At 50.2% G+C, this 17,799-nt stretch overlaps 1 protein-coding gene across 9 annotated transcripts in view; it reads left to right on the plus strand.

The window, feature by feature from the left end:
• Window positions 1-16,940, plus strand: part of ZDHHC3 (zinc finger DHHC-type palmitoyltransferase 3) — a 60,284-nt gene extending 43,344 nt beyond the window's left edge. For 5 of the 9 annotated variants that reach the window (XM_009200985.2, XM_009200987.2, XM_009200989.3 and 2 more), the window contains 2 exons: window positions 2,819-2,949; window positions 14,079-16,940. In XM_009200985.2, the coding sequence (XP_009199249.1) occupies window positions 2,819-2,949; window positions 14,079-14,327 (380 nt within the window). In that variant the 3' untranslated portion in view covers window positions 14,328-16,940. Of the gene's footprint in view, window positions 1-2,818; window positions 2,950-5,382; window positions 7,079-14,078 lie in introns of those variants that run through there. The other 4 variants (XM_009200988.2, XM_009200992.2, XM_009200994.2 and 1 more) reach the window with 2 other exon arrangements.
• The last annotated feature ends 859 nt before the right edge of the window (window positions 16,941-17,799 follow it).

Raw genomic sequence — 17,799 nt, forward strand, 5'->3', positions numbered from 1 at the left:
GATGGCAGAGGTCAAGCTAGCAGACAATAGAGAGAGGAGAGGAGGGTAGGGGTGAGTGGGTATGTGCAGAACTTACCATTCTGCCTATCTAGGTGAGTCGCCAGCAAGTTCCTGATCACTTGGTGAGCATTCTGAAGTACATGCCTTCTGCTAGGCCTGGGGAACCAGATCTACTCCAGATGTGGGCTTGGTGACTTGACAGGGGAGTCCAATTAGGATATTTTGTCATCCCAAACACCTCCCACCTCTCATCAAGTTAACAGACATGGGCAGGTGATGGGGTAGCACAGACTATCAGTGAGGCAAAATGTCCCTGTCATGGAATGGTGCTGGAAGGGACCGTTTCATTAATGCCTACTGGGAGCCAGGAATAGCCCAAAGGGCTTTTTGAGCGGTGTATTGTTTTGCCTTTATAACCAGCCTGCAAGGTAGGAGAGATGCTTCCCACTTTGCAGATGACAAAAGCTGCGGCTCACAGAGGATGAACAAGTTCCCAAGATCACTCAGCTAAGAAGAGGGTCTGTAGTTCAAGCCTAGGTCTGGAGCAAGGTTTTTAGCCCTGTCAGTTGACTCCAATGGTCAGGGTCCTCCCAGCCATGCTCTTGATTAACTGTGGTCAAGATTCCTGATGGAGTGGGCTTCTATGGCGCCAGCTTCTGTGGCAGCTGGGCTGGGAAGGCACAGGTCAGTCCCCAAAGTTGAGGTCTGAGAGTTGACTGTATATGACCGTTACTGCCCTCACTACTCAGCCCTGGTGAAGCTGTTGGGCCATAGGAGCTGGTGTGAGTCGGGGGCCGAGGGCTGTCCCCCGGGATTAGGGCACTTTGAGTTGATATTTAAAGAAGGGTAGGGAGGTGGTTCCACACTCCCTGATCTGATTCCTACCTCCCCAAACTCCATTGGTAATTCCTGAGGCCCAGCCCACAGAGGAATGATGCTTGCTGCTTTGCAAGGAGGGAGAACAGGCCATGGCCCTGGGCTCTGCCACCAGCTCCAGGGCAGCAGAGGCAGATAAGAAGGAGGTGCTTTGTCCAGCAGGCACCCCCATGTGCTCCTGCCAGGCCAAGGCCAAACTGTGCAGATGTTCTTTCATGAATTCTTAAGCATCCCCCTGTACAGAAAGGAAAACAAAATCTCAGAAAGCCCAAACCTCTTGCCCAGATCCTTTTGTTGTCAGGCACTGTCCCAAGGCTGGTTGTACGGCAGTGAGCAAAACAAAGTCCCTCTCCTCCTGGAGTTTGAAGTGTAGTGGGAGAGGCAGCTATCAAACAAGTACAGAAAGAAACAGGTAATTCCACAATGCAAAGGACAGGAAGACACAGGGGCTGGAACAGAATATTAGTATGGGCCTTGTAGTTAGAGTTCATGATCAGGCATTGGTGCCAGGATTTGTACCTCATGGTGTCTGCCAAATGTCAGAGCCTCTCATTCTCCCCAACACCCTTCCCAGCCCAAGGCCATCATACTTGTAGCCACCCACGGCCAGCCCATCAGGCTGGTGGCCACCCCAACCAAGCCCTGCCCCACAAGGAGCCAAGAAGAGAAATCATTCGGAGGCATCGATAAGTTCCCAGGGAAACCTGAGGAGATACGCATTGTAGATGAGATGCTTCTTACCTGTCACCCACATGGTGTTTGGTATCTTTCCAAGCTCATTCCCACATTTGACCTCCCTTGCCCCTCCTGACATTCCCGTGGGGGAGCCAGCAGGACAGCTTGGATGGAGTGCTTACTCCCTTAATTCCCAGAATCAGTGAAGCCCGACTCTGCCCTCCAGGATCTGATCTTTCCAGCCAGGGAAACAGACACAAGTATGGAAGCAATGAGAAACGAACCACAGCCCAGGCTCAGCCAGCATGGGCAACTGCACTGAGGCGGAGAAGTCCTTAGGTGAAGAGTGCCAACCAAGGGGCCTAGCCTGTCTGCCAGCACCATCTCCCAGGCCACCTTGCTTCAGGGCCCTCCCCTCCCTGCTCACCCCCACTATCTCCACAGCACCTTCGCGTTTCTCTTCCATGCGCTGGGTTTCTGACTTAGACTTTGTTCAGACAAAAGACTGCTGCTTAAAAGCAAACCATACCTCTAGTCAAATCTCACTGCTTCACAGTGGAGTGGGTGGAGGACTGAAGATGGCGGGACTGGCCTCAGGTCCCCGGGGCTGGAGGCCAGGACAGTGAAAGCACCTACTCTGGGCCCATGCCTCTTTGGTCAACTCCCTGGCCTTTGACACTGATGGCCTCGGTGCTACAGATGTCCCTGGGAGCAGGGGCAGTGCATTACCTCACACTATAGTCAAGGCTGAGCCCCGGCAGTTCAACTGCCTCTGCCAAGCTTAAAATCCCAAAGCCACCAAGTGATCCTCCACAGCTGCCCATGAGCTGATGGGGTATAGAGGGGCAGCATGTCATACAGGAATGCCCAGAAAACCTATGGCCATAGCAGGACTGGACAGGCATCTCCACCTGGGTACCTACATTGTGCTCTCTGAGGAGAGGAGGGTCCCCTGTGGTGTCGTCAGGCCTTCCTGCCTCACTTCAGAGGCCTTCCTGGGCCCTTCCAGGTGTCAGGCACTGTGCTTGGCACCGGAAGCAGTGAACAAGGAATGATTTGTATTAGGGAAGGGAAGCCCCGACTGGGGCCTGGCCTGTTGAGTCGGCCAGGCTGATTCTTACCGTAGCCTGGAGGCCAGGGACCTGTGGCACCCAGGAGGAATGAAGGCCGGCAGGCGGGAGGGAGAGTGGGAGCCCAGTGGGGTGGTGAACCTGGGCAGCGGGCAGTGGGTGGCAGCACCAAGCCCCGTGTACGTCTTCTCTTTCAGAGTGCAGCTCCTTCTCTCCACCCACCACGGTGATTCTCCTCATCCTGCTGTGCTTTGAGGGCCTACTCTTCCTCATTTTCACATCAGTGATGTTTGGGACCCAGGTGCACTCCATCTGCACAGATGAGACGGTAAGTAGGCACTCTGCCCGCCATTTCCGCACCTGGGGATGGGGAGGACCCAGGGTCAGTGTTGCTGGGAGAGCTGCTCACAGTCAGACCGGAGCCCAGTGGTCAGGCCGCTGGTGTGCAGGGCACAGTTCCTTTGTTTGCAGTTACATTTGGGTCGTCTTCATCCACACACAAGTCCTCCAGCCTTGGGGCAGCCACAGCAGATCACACCAGGAGTGCGGCCCAGCAGCCGTGGCTGAAAGGCTGCCTTTACCACATTTCCTTCCATCCCCCCATGACAGGTCTTCCTTTATGCTGTACTGCATTAGACACTCCACTAGGCACTGAGGGCACCCTTCCCATCTGGGGGCCACAGGCTTGAAATAGAGTGGTTGACAGGGTGCCCTAACCCAGCTGGGACAGGCAGGTCAGCTTGCCAGCCATGCCTGGGTCCTGAGGGCAGAGTCAGGAGACAGGTCTGCTTGAGCCCCCAGGGCAGCAGGCTTTTACCTGGCCTCTGGGTCATCTCTGTCCCCTGGTCCTCGTCCACTGCCTTCTCCTCACCCCCACCACCACCTCCCATCTGCCCACAGCACCTTTGCTGGAAGCTTTGAGGCTGCTGGCTGTGCCAGACTGGGGCCTATTCCCTTGGTGCCCCTGTTGCTATCTCCTGACCTTCCTGAAGTGTCTGAAAACCTCAAGGTGGTCAATCCCCGGCTGTGATATGGGCATTTCTCTGGGGATTTACATAGGAAGAAGGGGCGGCACTTAGCTCTGGGTGTGAGGAGCAAGCAGAGCCATGAGGTTGAGAGCCATCCCTGTATGACTCCTGATGTCCTGAGGCCCTCTCAGGGTCAGCTCTCACCAGTGGTCTAGGGCTCTGGGTGAAGGTTTGGGCCTATGGGTAGTCAGCGTTGGGAGTGGGCTCATAGGACGACAACATCCTCCCACTGCTGCTGGGCGCCTTCCCCTGTGGGCTTAGAGGAGCGTGTGCAGAGCAAAGAAGGGACAGTGCTGCCCACTGCCAGAGCACCATTGTGCGTGTCTTTCGGCAACTTTTAGAAGGTTGCGAGGCTTTTGGCAACATTTTTTCTTTTATAAAAAATGATGTCATTGCAAAAGAGTTTCTGTAAAACTAGTAGCCAATAGTTTAGATCCAGCCCTGTATCCAAGCAGTAACCATGACCAACTTTTCTGCATAAGATCTACAGGGAATCCGATGGGGATTCTTTCAGGACCCGCCTGCCATTGGGATACTGCCAGGTCACGGTCTGGGGGAACCAGAAGGCAAGCTCTCATGGCCCCAGTCCTAGCCGTTCTTCCCTGAGAAGACTATTCCTAAAGAGAATTGTGTTGGAAGGAAAGGAGAAAGCTGGAGGGCCCTGCCCCACCTGGGAAAGGGTGTCTTCCCTTTGCCCTGTGTCCTTCCCAGGTCCCTAGGTTGTGAAGACAGACTCAAATTCGGCTGTCCTCCCAGCACCCCTTCACTAGAGACCACAGCAGACAGACCCCTGGCCAGGCTTCTGCCAGGCTGCTTCTCTCCTGTCTGTCTGGGCAGGGGCCCTGTTCTTAAGCCCTGCCCTTTGACCAGCTCCATCTGAAGAAGGGAGACGGGGAGAAAGCAGCTCTTCCCCCAGCCCCAGTTTTTTCCTGAGACTTAGCAGGGGAAGTGGCACCGGCTCCATGACAGTTACTGCATAGGTCTCCACCATGCTTCTCCCCAAAGGAGCCACTAGGAGGACCTTTGCCATGCCAGGCTGGCTGGCCTGGCCATGCCACCCTCTAACCTGTACTAATCGCTCCTCCTTCCACCTCTTTGGTGACTTCTCCCCTCATTCATGGTCTGTCACTCCTATTCAACCTTCTCAGTTTGTGTCTCACCAGCCCCACTAAGCAGGGTGCTGCTTAATCCCCCAGGCTGGTGAGACGCACAGCGCCAGAGCAGTCATTTGATTTGTTACTTTTTTTTTGTCTGCAAAGTGGTCATGGTAGCTTCAAACTTCCTAGAAACCTCTCCCAAATTAACGGCCATCATTGGTTATGATGATTGCGAGCTCCACAACAGCTCTGAGGCCTCTAGTGACAAAGCCTTCATAGCACTCCATCCACAGCCCAGCACAGTTTCTGAAGAGTGCCTCTGCAGAGCTCAGCGAGGGGCCAGAGCTGGAGAGACGCGACACACCCTGGCCTGGCATACTTAGACGCAGCGGCGTCTGCGCTGCTAATGATGCTGCTTTTTCCCTCCCTTCTTGGAGGGACTTGTGAATGAGTGCCCACCAAGAAAAGGAGAAATTTTTTTAGTAACACGTTTTATGAGAAAGATGTATTATGTAGATAGCTTTGTTGCTTTAAAAAGGAAATATTTACTCCATTCACCTCTCACTGTGGACATCCCTCCCCAAAAACCACAGCAATGCAGTGCTTGACTGAAAGTATGATTGTTCTTGTTTTCAGGGAATAGAACAATTGAAAAAGGAAGAGAGAAGATGGGCTAAAAAAACAAAATGGATGAACATGAAAGCCGTTTTTGGCCACCCCTTCTCTCTAGGCTGGGCCAGCCCTTTTGCCACGCCAGACCAAGGGAAAGCAGACCCGTACCAGTATGTGGTCTGAAGGACCCCGACCAGCATGGCCACTCAGACACAAGCCCACACCACAGCACTACCGTCCCATCTGTTCTCATGAATGTTTAAATCGAAAAAGCAAAACAACTACTCTTAAAACTTTTTTTATGTCTCAAGTAAAATGGCTGAGCATTGCAGAGAAAAAAAAAAGTCCCCACATTAATTTTTTAAAAACCATCCTTTCGATTTCTTTTGGTGACCGAAGCTGCTCTCTTTTCCTTTTAAAATCACTTCTCTGGCCTCTGGTTTCTCTCTGCTGTCTGTCTGGCATGACTAATATAGAGGGTGCTGTCTCGGGCTGTGCCCATTCTACTAACTGAGTGGATGTGACGCTGTGCATGGATGGAATAGTTCGGACACCTGGCAGGGGATGCATGGGCAAGCCAGGAGGGCCCTGACCTCCCACTGCCCAGGAGGCAGTGACGGGCTCCCCGATGGGACTTAAAACCTCACCGAAGACGGATGCTTACCCCTTGAGGCCTGAGAAGGGCAGAATCAGGGCTGGAGCCTTCGGAAGGGACCTTGGCACAGCGACCTCATCCCCCAGCTGGACACAGTTTGCCTCCTAACTCGCAAAGCAATGACCTGCCTTGTACTTTATGGGCTTGGGGTGTGTAGAATGATTTTGCGGCGGAGTGGGGAGAGAGATGAAAGAGGTCTTATTTATATTCTAAATCAGCAATTATATTCCCTGTGATTATTTGGAAGAGTGTGAAGGAAAGACATTTTTCCAGTTCAAAATGCCTTATACAATCAAGAGAGAAAAAAATTACACAATTTCAGGCGAGCCACCTTTTCCTTTGTTACATCTGCTTCCTCTCTCACCACCCCCTCTCCCTCTCTTCCCCAGCAAGATGTCAGTTAAGCAGTGTGGATTCTGACTGCAATAGGCACCAGTGCCCGACACGTACAGCCCTGCCATCATCCCCTTCTCATTTTATAAACTTCAAAGTGGATTCACTTTCTGATATTTAACCCCCATAAATGTGCACGTACCTGTGTCTTATCTGTATTTTAACCTGGGAGACTGTTGTCCTGGCATGGAGATGACCATGATGCTGGGGTTACCTCACAGTCCCCACCTTTTCAAAGTTGACATATGGCCATACCATTGGCTGGAATCCACAGACACACCTAAGCCTGTGGCACTGGGACAGAATAGATTTTCCATTTGAGAGGCACTTCCTGTGTCAGTCTTGTTTGAAGGAGGTGGTGGTGGTGGTGGGGAGAGGTGAAGGAGGTAGGGAGTGCCCTCCAAGTACAAAAATGACAAATATGATTATTTACCATCTGGGAATTCTCACACATTGATTCGTTTTTTAAGCAATTGCCAGAAACCCCCTTTTTTAGCTTTTGCTTGGGGTGGGGGTAGCAGATAAGGTTTATTCAATCCTGTCCTGGGTAGGGCAAAAGTGAATCTAGCCATGTGATTTTTCAGAAAAGTAAGTGGAACATGCTGCCTCTTTTCAATTCTGTCAGTGCTTCCACATGGAAACAAAATGCAATAAAATTTTTCCAAAACCTGTTCTGATTTAGCTCTCTCTCTTGAGGTGTTACCGTTAGCGGGAGGCCGACTGTCCACAATCTACTTGAGTTTTCTCCGGTTGGGTGTTTCATTGCTCCGTCTCTTGAATGAGGATACTTTATTTTTTGGGTTTTAAAATACATTTATGGTCCCTCTCTTGAACCAGCTTGCCCCACCAGGCCTCTTTCCTTGGCTTTCTGCAGCCTGAATCAATTCCTGTGTGTTGATGGGCTTTCCTAAGAGCTTTTCTGAGTCAGTCAACTTTGACTCGCCTCTACGGTGCTGTTCATGCGATACGGGCAAGGCCGAGATGCTAAGATTTTTAAAAAAGAATGCTGTTTTAGATCAAGTTGATAGCATTTGTTCTCCATATGCTTTAAAAAATTGTTTTCTTAATATACAGTTCACTTAGGTATATGAAAGAAGTGTGATTGTATTAAATGACTAGAGCGGGGCTGCAGCTCTGGGCCTCCCCTAGGGGACAGAGATTGGTAATACTCCATCTTCTAGGGCATTTTTTAAAGTAAGACAGGTTAGTTCTTTTCCCCCTGGCATTTCTAAGGAATGCAGCAGACAGTGCTGAAGATGCATGGACTTTTTTTTAGTCCTAAAAATAGAAACTCATCCTTTGAAGTTGTGCATACTATGTTTATCTTTCCAATAGAGTGGGGTTCCTTCAGATATCCTATAGGATTCTGCGTCTGGGTTTGTATAGGCCTTGGCTAGAAACAGTCAATGTTTCTGAGCTCTCAGACCAGTTGCACTCAGAAGATAGGAATACCCCAAGGTTCCTGGCATTTTTATTTCATTTTTATTCAGACTGATATAACAGTTTGCCGAGAGCACAACGACTGAAGAATGTGGCCATCATTTGCAGGATAGTGATTGGTTCCCGGCCTGGCTTCCACATAGGAAGAAAAAGCATCCCTGAGCTCTCCTCAGCATTTCCAGATACAATGAAAGAGGACATCTTTCTACACAAAGTCGCCCGAACTTTTGGCTTGGACACAGGAGTTCTAATAGTACTGTTTGGTGCACTCATGGGAAAATGAACCAGTAGTAGCCACTGTCTTTCAGAGCCTGGGCTCTGGGGAGTGGAAGTGAAAAATAAAGATGTGGCTCGTTGGGTTAGGTGATCCCCAGCTTGCTTGCCTTCTGTCAACTCTGTCAGGTTTGTGTTCATAGCAACCAGACTGAATATGCAAAAGGCTTAGATCCAAGCAAATCTGTAATCTCTGCATATTTGCATGGGCTTGGTAATACTTCCTCTTTTTTGTTAGAGACAAGGTCTTGCTCTGTCACCCAGGCTGGAGTGCAGTGGCACAATTAGAGCTCACTGCAGCCTTGAACTCCTGGGCTCAAGTGATTCTTGTGCCTTGGCCTCCTGAGTATCCAGGGCTACAGGCATGTACTACCATGCCTGGCTAATTTTGTTGTTTTTTAATAGAGTCAGGATCTCAGATCTGTTGCCCCAGCCAGTCTTAAATGCCTGGCCTCAAGCAATTGTCCTGCCTTAGCCTCCCAAGTCTTGGGATTACAGGCGTGAACCACTGGGCCCAGCCCTGTACTTCTTGTTGAAAGAGCCCCAAGTATTAGCTTTTGCTCATCTGGCTAGGCCACTTAAATAGTTAAAATCCACCGTCCCCTAATGCAGAAACCGATTAGGTAGGTAAATTAACAAACATTTTAAACACATATGTGAGCTTGGCATTCCACAGAAACTCCTCTCCAGGGGGCTGGGCTGGGCTTTCTCAGCCAGACTAATGGGTTTTAAATTTCTCTCTCTTCAAGACTTGCAGTGCATCAGTTTAGAGGGTGAGCCAGCCAGTAGAGGGAAGGGGCCCCACCTAGAAGGTGCCCTTCAATATCAAAGAAATGTGAAGAGAGAAAGATTTTGCTAGAATCCTCCTCAAAGGTGTTCTTGAGGTTGCCAGACCAGCAACACCAACATTAGCATCCCCTGAGAACTCGTTAGAAATGCACATGCTCGGTCCCCACCCCAGGCTACCGAACCAGAAACAGTGGGGCCCAGTAGTCTGTGTCTTCACAGACCTCCAAAGTGATTCTGACTATCAAGTTTGAGAATCCACTTGGGGCTTGCAGGGGTCCCTCAGGTGGTCCCTGATGCCTGCTGGTGATACGGGTCCTGTGTGCTGCTGGGCTCAGCATAGTGCAGTTGGGGTGTGCTGATGGTGAGACAGGCACGTGTTCCCTCCGCTGAGAAGCCACTGAGACCGCCTTCCCTTATAACCTGCGGCCTCCCCAACAAACAACTGCCAAGACATCAAAGAAAGTCTGTATGAAGCGGATCCAAAGTATTAGCCTGCCCACCACTCCTTGTGCATCTCATCAGTGGAACCCATCTCTAGACCAATGGCCCTTTCGGTGAAGAACCAGCCCGGAAGGGAAAGAGAAAAGCATAGAACCAAGGGGCCTCCAGCTAGGAGTGGTGGCCGGTGAGCAGTCTAGAGCCAGGGGCATTGTAACAGCCCAGATATGTGACCTGTACACGTCCTGACCTTTGCTTTCCACATATGGGTTTAAACACCCATGTGGCTTTTTCTTACATTCTTTAAATACATATCTGACTTAGGATCACCTCACAGAAGAGACAGAATTCACGGTGAAGCAGAAACAAGCCACTGACCAGTGTGCTCCCAACCTGAACCTTCTTTTTCTCACCCTCTCAAGAAAACATCTTGCTGACTTGAGCAGCGTGATTGCCGTAGCAGAGTGGCCCCCAGGGATCCCGCTCTGTTGTGGCACACAGGAGGAGCCAATGATGCTGATCCAAGGAGTGATGACAAGCACTGCAGAGGGACGTTTGCCAAAAGCCTTCTGGGGGCCGCATGTGCTCTAACACCGACATTAGGATGCCCTGAATTTCTGCAACTGAGGCCATATCGTCTGGTGACCAATATTTGGGTCCTGGCTTCACTCTTCGGTTCAAATCTCTGCTTGGCTACTCATTACCATACCGACTACCAAAATATGACCTTGAGCAGTAACTTCTTTAAGTCTCAGTTTTTTCATCTGTAAAACGGGAATGATAATCTAAATCACAAAGTTAATGGAAGGATTACATGAGGGTGATGAATGGGAATGTATAGTGTCTGGCCCTGGTATGGCTTTATAAGTGTTAGCTGTGTTAGAGCTGTGCTTTTCAAATCATCAGTCACAACCATTCATGGTTTGCAACCAGCATGTTTTTCAAGAAAAATGTTTAATGCATTACATATTGCAGGGTAAGTATTGTTTTATGAAGCTTAGAGGATTGTGTGTATATGTGTTCTGGAATGCAACAGAAAAATGTTTCCTCTTGTGGGTTACAATATAGAGGTATGAGATCTCTGGCCGGGCACAGTGGCTCAAGCCTGTAATCCCAGCACTTTGGGAGGCGGAGACAGGCGGATCACGAGGTCAGGAGATCGAGACCATCCTGGTGAACACGGTGAAACCCCGTCTCTACTAAAAAATACAAAAAAAAACTAGCCGGGCGAGGTGGCGGGCGCCTGTAGTCCCAGCTGCTCAGGAGGCTAAGGCAGGAGAATGGCGTAAACCCGGGAGGCGGAGCTTGCAGTGAGCTGAGATCCGGCCACTGCGCTCCAGCCTGGGCGACAGAGCGAGACTCCGTCTCAAAAAAAAAAAAAAAAATCTCTAATGAGGAGAGACAGTGCTATCTGCCCAGCTATGAAGAGACACATTTGCATAGGCTGCTTCCTGAGGCTCTGGCTTTCTACATCTGATGATACAGGGAGCAGGGAACAGCCTGTTCTCTCTCTGTGGGGCTCAGCTGAGTCTGCACAGACTCTTCCTTCCTCGGAGGCCTTAGTCCTAATACATTCATTTTGGAGTGTTGGTGAGTTTGTTCACAGATCACAGCTCATGTGTCACCCAGGCTGACCTGAGCCAAAAGGCCCATCACACACCCTTTGCAAGAGCTGCTGGTGTCGACTATGACCCCCTTCCAGGCATCAACAATTTTTGTTTGTTCTCTTGAGTTTGAAGCTAGTATTACTGCTCCACTGCAAACCTCAAGTTTAAGAACTTTGCCTGCAGGATCCCTTTAAATCCACATAAAACTCAAAATTGAGTCCTACCAGGAAAAAGCAGCCCTCAGCCCATTTTTATACATCAGATTTGTTTGCAATATTTTCTTTCCGGACTCAAAAGTCAACACTCCCTGAACGTTCCACTTTACTGCTGCAGACCTCTGGTAGACAGGCCAGGCTCTGTCTGGAATACTTTTATGAGCTTGGTGAGGAGGTTGAGTATAATCCAAGAGTGCCTATCTGGGAGCATGCCACATGAACGGCAAATAATCATCCTGTGGGCTCTTGGCTTCATTCCTCTTCTCTCTGAGCTCAGCCTCGGCACAGTGGTGATTTGCAGTAGAGCTGGAAACATGTTGGGCAGAAAAAACAACACTACTTCTGGTCCCAGTTCTGATACATAACAAGCTAGATGAGCCTTGGCCACTGTCATGGCCTCTTGGAACTTCTGTTTCTTCCCCATCTGTCAATCATCAATACTCATACCCACCTCCTCACAAGGAGGCTATGAAAACCTATGGTCATGGCTTTGAGTCCAAGTCAGTATGGATGCAGCCAATCTGTCATTTCTGGGTGTCTCCTCTGTAGCTGGATCTGCCATATGGTGATGTCCCAGCTCTTGTGCTATCAAGTTAAAGCCTCTTTCTCGACAGGCTGCAGATGATCACCCAGGAAGGGAATGCAGAATGCCCAGAGCAAATCATCTCAGCTGGTCACTGCTTCTGTGCCAAGAAGGGAGGCCTGGCAAGGGGCCAGTCAGGAAGCAGCATGGCATCCCGTGCTCATGACCCACATGAAGGTCCCTCTAGACTTGTGTTAACAAGATCCATTTTCTGAAACAGCTGTTTTTGTTCTGATTATAAAAGTAACATTGGCTCATTGGTAAAACTTGGACTATGTGAGAAGTCTACAGAAATAAATACAAACCATCTAGAATTCCATCCCCAACAGTAACCACACAAATGTTCTAATGTCATGTAAAACTATATTAAACCATCTTTTCTAGCTGCATAGTGTTATAGAATCGTTTGCTTAACCATCATTATTGGGCATTTCTCATTTCCAGCTTTGCATTATTATAATTCAGTGTTCAAGTTTGTATTGCATAAATCTTTGTCTGATTATTGATCATTTTTAAACTTTTTGTGAAATAACTTCAGACTTAGAAAAATGTGACAAAAACAGTACAAAGAGTTCCCATGTACCCTTCAATCAGTCTCACCAAAGGTGAATATTTTATACAACCATAACACAAATATAAAACCCTGGACATTGACAACACCATACCCTTAACTAATGTATGTACCTTATTCACATTTCTCCTATTGTCCCATTAACACCCTTTTCTGTTCCAGGATCCCACACTGCATCATTTGCAAGTCTCCTCCAGTTTGTGATAGTTCCTCAGTCTTCCTTTGTCTTTCATGACCTTAACCCTTTTTAAAAATTGAGGTGAAATTTCTGTAACAAAATTAGCCATTTTAGAGTGTACATTTAATGCATTCACAGTGTTTTGTACCACCAGGTCTATCTGGTTCCAAAATCTTTTCATCAGTCTTTGACCCTTTTGAAGACGTAGGGCAGGTATTCTTTAGGCTGTCCTTCAGATTGTGTTTTTGATGTTTTTCTCATGATTAGATTGAGGTTAAGCATTTGGGACAGGAGCACTGCTGAAGCAATGTGTCCTCGTTGCACCGTATCAGGAGGCACATGGTGTTGATACGTTTCATTATTATTGTGATGTTAACTTTGATCATTGGGTGAACGTGGTACCCGCATTGTTTCTTCCCTACTATTAAGGTACTGTTTTTCCCTTTGTAAGTGGTAGTATCTTATGAGGATATACTTTTGAGATCCGATTTTTTTAACTTAGAATTTATTCAAAAGTCAAGAATCATAAATCTCTGAGATGGTGTGGGAAGAAAAAGTGCTGGAGAAGAATTGGCCTAGGGTACCATCAGATCCCAGACTGTGTGTTTGCCTCAGTTTCTCTTTCTGCATAACAAAGGATTGTGCCAGTTGTGTAACGATCTTGTGTGGAAGAGAAAACCTAGAACTAGATACACAGAGATCTTTCTTGAGTCATGTGAATGAGCAGTGCCCAAGCCCGGCAAACCCACAGCAAATTCCCTTGGCTTCCAGAAGAGATGGAGAAAGCAGTGCCCCCACTGGAGGGTCAAAAGCCTCTGTGCAGGGTGTTGTGGGCCTGGAGAGCTGGCCTGGCCATGTCTTTACCTCCTCTGGGCATCTCCCCACCCCAACACCCTTTCTGTGGCCTGGTGGCTGAGTTGCAGCTGACACCCAGAGGCAGGTGAGTTGACAGCTTGGAAGAGGCTGCAGGGTGCATCTGCTGCATGAGCAGGCCTGAGCACAACCTTACCTCCCCACAGTGGTCCTGGGTGCCCTCCGGCTGCCTACTGCATGTTGGCACTAGCTGTATGAGCACCCACTTCTTCACCTCGCATGCTATTTGTGTCCTGCCCTCTCTCCTTAACCCCATCATCCTTCTGCTGTATTTGCTGCCCCTATCTACCCTGGTGGGAGTGGCCAAAAATATTTAGTAGGGGGTCACCAGTTTGTAGCGGCCTCAGAGGATGCGTGGTCCCCCTTATGCCTCAGCCACTCATCAGCCTGGCCCCTGCCCATCATCTGGCGTTGCATTTGTGGAAGGGAAGAAGGGGAGGGCTGGGTGGTGGGTGGAGAACACGTCAGTCCGCCAGGCAGACCCTGCTTGCTGTGTTCCTCCACGCTGCTGTCTACCCACGCCCCAGAAGTCCTCCGAGGCACCTCCCGGGGCTGAGCTGGGCCACAACAGTCTGCCCTCTCAGACCCCATCTTACCCACGCCCTGGACCCCGCCACTGCTGGGCCGTAGCTGGGGGTGTGTACATGAGCTGCACAGCCCAGCAACACGCTGACGCTGATGCTCTTCATCCCCTTCTCCCTCCAGGGCATCGAGCGCCTCAAACGAAAGAACCAGCCCAGGGAGCGCACGGGGAGCTGGCAGTCAGTAAAGGAGACCTTTGGTGGGGACTTCTCCCTGAACTGGTTCAACCCCTTCTCCAGACCGTGTCAGCCAGAGATCCCCAGTGACAAAGACATGGTGCGGCAGATGACATCGCTGTCAGACACCGAAACAATGGAGGATCCATCAGAGGAGACAAAGGACGAGGACTCTGTGGAGGTGACAGATGAATAGATGCTGCTGTGGGGAGAGAAGCAAACACTAAAAAGTGCTGTCAACCTTCGTCCTGGGGTTTTGGATAACAGGGCTCATGGGCATGTTGCGCTCCCAGCACCCCCAGCACTTCCCTGAGCCACTCGCTTGGCCTTGCCATTCCCTGTAACCCCTCCTTCATCTCTCCATGTTGGGCCAGGTCTGGGGGTCGGGAGTAGGCTGGGGACATCAGAGGAGGATGGGGGCTTTCTCAGAGTTCATCTAAGAAGAGTCTGCACTGAGAGGGCTCGTCAAGAACCGTTCTCCAAGACTGGGCGGCTTTTACATTCTCAGCCCAGCAAAGGGAGCTTTTGAACAGGGCAGCCCAGGGGCAGAAAAGAGCTTGCCTTTGGCTTTCCCTAGGATTTCTGTCTTCTCTTGGGAAGGCTGGGCCTTGGCTCCTGGCTTTGAGAATTAAGATTGTGACAGAAGGACTGGGCAGGGCTGGCCTTGGTGACCTGGGTTGGGACACTGACATCAGGGGAGACTAGCCTGAAAAGACTGCAGAGCTGCCAGCCACTCCCTGGAAAGGGCTTTCCCCTGCTGCCTGCTGAAATTAGGAGGTAGAGGTGGCTGCCACATCTACCCGCAAGGGCCAGGCATGGTTCAAAGAGGACCCTGCATCAAGCTCTAAATACACATGTGCAGGACATGGCCAGCACGGACAGAGCCAGAGTTATAACAGTAGAGCCGAAAATGAGCCCCCATTCCACAGACACCAGAGTCTTCACTGAGCAAGACAGCTGGGAGCTGTCCTGCCTATGGCTACGTATCTAGCCATTCACAGGTGTGGGTACGGGAAGGACGTCTTTAGAGCTACTGGGCACTCTCTAACCACTCCCATGAGAACTTAATTGAACGTTACCTCTTGGAGGAAGTCTAATAACACACGTAGGTAGAACTAACCGTAAACCCTGCCTGTGTGTTTGAGGCCAGTTTTCCCAAATTGGTGCCCATCTTGTCTCTGAAAAGATGGGTGATGGCCAGGGCCTGCTGACTGATGAATCAGATGAATCAGGAAGACAGACACACACACCCTACCAGGATGAGTCTGCCCTCTGTTCACCCCATTTGAAGCCTAGGGTGTCTGTGACCACTTCTGAAGGTCTGAGCAGCATTCTGGTGCTCCTAAACCCCATTCCAGTGGTTGCTGAAGCAGCATCTTCTGCACAAAGCCCAACAGAAGAGTTCTTATCCCCGTTTGGTATAAGAAGTGGATTCACCGCCCACTCCCTCCACGGGCCTTTGTTCCTCTCTTTGGGCCATTTCCCCAGCATCTACTGGCGTCAGGATTGGCAGGGGCATAGGCACTCAGCAGAGCATGCCCCTGCAAGGCCTCAGTGTCAGGGTCCCCCTTCCAGCTCCAGGCAAAAGGGCATGAGTCCTGGCCCCAAGTAGCCTGTGGCTCCAGTTCAGAGGAGAAGAAGGTCAGTGTTTGGAGGTGCAGTCTCAGGACACTGAGAAAGGAAACTGGCGACTATGAGAAAGAAAAGAGCCAAGCAGCAGCCTGGTTCTTGGACAGCATCCTTGGACACTCTGTGAAGGGTGACGATCCTGCCAGAGACCGTCTCTCTACAACTGATGACCCACAAGGGCCTGGGGTTAATTGCTCAAAAGGCCCAATGTTCACAAAGTCACCTCTGCCCTAATCCTTGCTCAGAGCTCTCCAAGTATGACCCACAAGAGGGGTGACGGGGGATTCTAACATTAACAGAGCAACCAGAAAGACACTGGGCCTCCGACAGTCAGGCTGCAGGCCCACTTTCTTGGTCCTTATCAGCTTTAATATTTATTAATAACAACATAGGAGCCTGAGTCAGCTGTAAAGGCCGTTAACTTGCAATCTGGACAGGAAGTCGACGCTCACCACTTTGGGTAAGAGCTGCTCTGACTATAGGGCCCCCCTATTTGTTGTCCTAACTCAGAAGCATCTCTGGGCTGCCAGGGTGGTGGATGGAATACCAAAGAGTTCACACCAAGGAGGAAGCAATGCCTGCCCGCTGGAGTCTCCTAAGGGGCAGCAGTTCGAATAAGCAAAGAGGATTTGCTGGTCACTGCTGACATGGGTGTTTATGGTGAGTTCAGGCCTGAGGACAGGGGTGTCTGCAAAACCACATGGCCCTTGAGAAATGTCCTTGCACATTGGGCTTCAAACTCCTCTTCTAGGGATCCAGCTTGGCCTGAAAGCAGAGGTACACAGCAGCCCCAAAGCCAAAGTGTTTTCAGATTGGTTGCTCTGGAAAGGAAGGCTGGGGTGAGGGGGCATTTTACCTGCACAGAGGCAGACCCTGCCTCCCCTCATCACTGACCCCATCTCCAAGGTAGACCTCAGCCATGTCAGTCCCTGTTCTGGAAGGTGCTGGGCTGGGCCACAGCCAGGGTTATGTAGGTAATTAACCTGTCCAACCCTGAGCCTCGCCTCCCTATACCAGCGACACTGGTCTGTCTGTGGTGACCGTTCACAGCATAACATTCTGCTCAGCCTCAAACTGAAAGCATTGCAACTGATGTCAAAACCCGATGAGATCTTACAGGGAGAGAGAGTGGGTGCAATTTGCCTCTTTCTTTGAATAAAAAGCTCTTTGCTCACCCTCAGTGACTAGAGTCTCCTGTTTTAATTAAGAGATCCCAGCCCAAACCCTTGGGCAGTGTCCTTCCTCATGGGTCACCCTAAAGGCACCTCTAGGAAAGCTACTTTTCTTCCATTCCCAGTGTGGGAGACCAGTGTCATACGGCACCACACAGTGGCCATGCCAGGCTTTGTCATCTCTTGGGATCGGACACTGTGCTGTGGAGTGACTGACCAAACCCTTCTGTTTGTGTCACCACCCTTGTGGTATTTCCAGCAGAAGGAACAATCACCTTTCCTTCAATAAACATTTATTGAACACCTACTGTATGCCAGGGAGGTGGGCAACTGGGGCAAGGGTGACCAGGATTGAGGTTTTTTTCACTTGGGCAGCTGGAAAGGCAGAGGATGACAGGTATCCCACCCATGACTGTCCTGTGAATTAGACACAAAATAACCCTCATTCAAGCTACGCATGTGCCTCTGCCAGGGTGTGTATCCAGTTGGGGTGACAACCTTTGAGAGAGGGGTTGGATGTACTGAACAGACAATAAAGAAGCCAACTCCGGCCGGGCGCGGTGGCTCACGCCTGTAATCCCAGCACTTTGGGAGGCCGAGGCGGGCGGATCACGAGGTCAGGAGATCGAGACCATCCTGGCTAACACGGTGAAACCCCGTCTCTACTAAAAAAATATACAAAAAACTAGCGGGGCGTGGTGGTGGGCACCTGTAGTCCCAGCTACTCGGGAGGCTGAGGCAGGAGAATGGCGTGAACCCGGGAGGCAGAGCTTGCAGTGAGCTGAGATCCGGCCACTGCACTCCAGCCTGGGCGACAGAGCGAGACTCCATCTCAAAAAAAAAAAAAAAAAAAAAAAGCCAACATCT

Source organism: Papio anubis, chromosome 2 (genome assembly GCF_008728515.1).
Source record: "Papio anubis isolate 15944 chromosome 2, Panubis1.0, whole genome shotgun sequence".
Taxonomy (NCBI): Eukaryota; Metazoa; Chordata; class Mammalia; order Primates; family Cercopithecidae; genus Papio; species Papio anubis.